This window comes from Stegastes partitus, unplaced genomic scaffold (assembly GCF_000690725.1).
Source record: "Stegastes partitus isolate 25-593 unplaced genomic scaffold, Stegastes_partitus-1.0.2 Scaffold2459, whole genome shotgun sequence".
Classification (NCBI taxonomy): Eukaryota; Metazoa; Chordata; class Actinopteri; family Pomacentridae; genus Stegastes; species Stegastes partitus.
Window position 1 is genome coordinate 47,283 of NW_007580190.1, and position 1,409 is coordinate 48,691.

Below are 1,409 nucleotides of genomic sequence, written 5' to 3' on the forward strand. Positions count from 1 at the left end.
TTGATTTGGGAGAGTTTCAACAGTTGATCACGGTTGTAGACAATTTTTCCGTTGCCATGGATACTCATCATAACAACTTGTGAAAAAGGCCAAATATATGTAGAAAAATCTCCTGAGTTGCAGAGATTTCAACTCAGCTTAAAAAATCATACAAGAAAAACCTAATCTGACAGGTAATGTCAGTAAAAAGACAACAAGATATAAAAAAAAACTCAAGAGCAAAGGGAGCTGTTACAAGTTGCTGCCACCGAGCGGCGCATTCCAGAATCATCATGTAGAGAAGACAGGTTTACTCCATCTGGTGGAGCCTCGGTAGACTCCACCCTCTTCACAAAGATGAGACAAAACAACCAGAAAAAGAATGAAAACCTCTTCAAACAGTGTCACATCTAGAAAAGAACACAGCTCAGCCAACACGTGACACGTCTGTGGTTGCATGTTTTTGCGTGTTTTAGGCGTGTCTCCCAGGATTCTACAGAGTGGGTGGAGTCTTGTTTGGAGGGAACTGTATGCAGTGTGAATGCAACGATCACGCCACCGAGTGCGACGCCAGCGGCGAGTGTGTGGTGAGTCCAAGTCAGGAATGACGTTGTCTGATGTCACCTCCATCGTGGTCATCTGACTCACCTGTCTTGTCTCTCAGGGCTGCATGCACAACACCATCGGCCCGCACTGCGAGCAATGTCTGCCTGGTTTCTATGGCGACGCCACGGAGGGGACGGCCCAAGACTGCCGCCTGTGCCCATGTCCCCTGACCGAACCGTCCAACAGGTTGGTGTCATATTACCCCGGTCCACCTGAATGAACGTTATTAGTACAGACGGAGAGTGACGACACCTGTCCCCTCAGGTTCAGTCCCACCTGTGTGCTGGAGGTGTCCGGAGAGGTGTCATGTGACCAGTGTCAGGACGGATACACCGGGAACAACTGTGAGAGGTGAGCGAGATTGACTGGTTGACCTGCCACCAAGGGGACAGGTGGACCTGGCTTAACACCTGTGTCTGTGTCTCCAGGTGTGCCAGTGGTTTCTATGGGAACCCGCAGGTTGTAGGCGGGGCCTGTGTTCGCTGTGAGTGTAACGGGAATGTGGACGTTAGCGAGCCAGGACACTGTGACACCGTCACCGGGGAGTGTCTCCGTTGTCTCGGCAACACAGCAGGGGCACACTGTGAGGGCTGTCGGCACGGTTACTATGGAGACGCTGTGCATGCCAAGGACTGTCAAGGTGAGTCTCACACACCTGCTGTGATGTCAGCGGCGATCCTCAGAGAACGAGGCAGCCGACTGCAGTGGACAACAGCAGAACTGCAGGTGACATTCTGCACATGCTCAGTGTGTTCACACAGCTGACAGCCGATTGGTTTGACAGGAGGTGAAATATTCACCGAAGGTTCAACAGGTTCAAGAGC

General features: G+C 51.5%; 1 protein-coding gene across 1 annotated transcript in view; it reads left to right on the plus strand.

The window, feature by feature from the left end:
• Nucleotides 1-1,409, plus strand: part of lama1 (laminin, alpha 1) — a 34,539-nt gene that overhangs the window by 14,937 nt on the left and 18,193 nt on the right. Inside the window, exons 13-16 of the mRNA XM_008305283.1 lie at nt 456-566; nt 644-771; nt 850-936; nt 1,014-1,311. Of these exons, the coding sequence (XP_008303505.1) occupies nt 456-566; nt 644-771; nt 850-936; nt 1,014-1,311 (624 nt within the window). The remainder of the gene's footprint in view (nt 1-455; nt 567-643; nt 772-849; nt 937-1,013; nt 1,312-1,409) is intronic.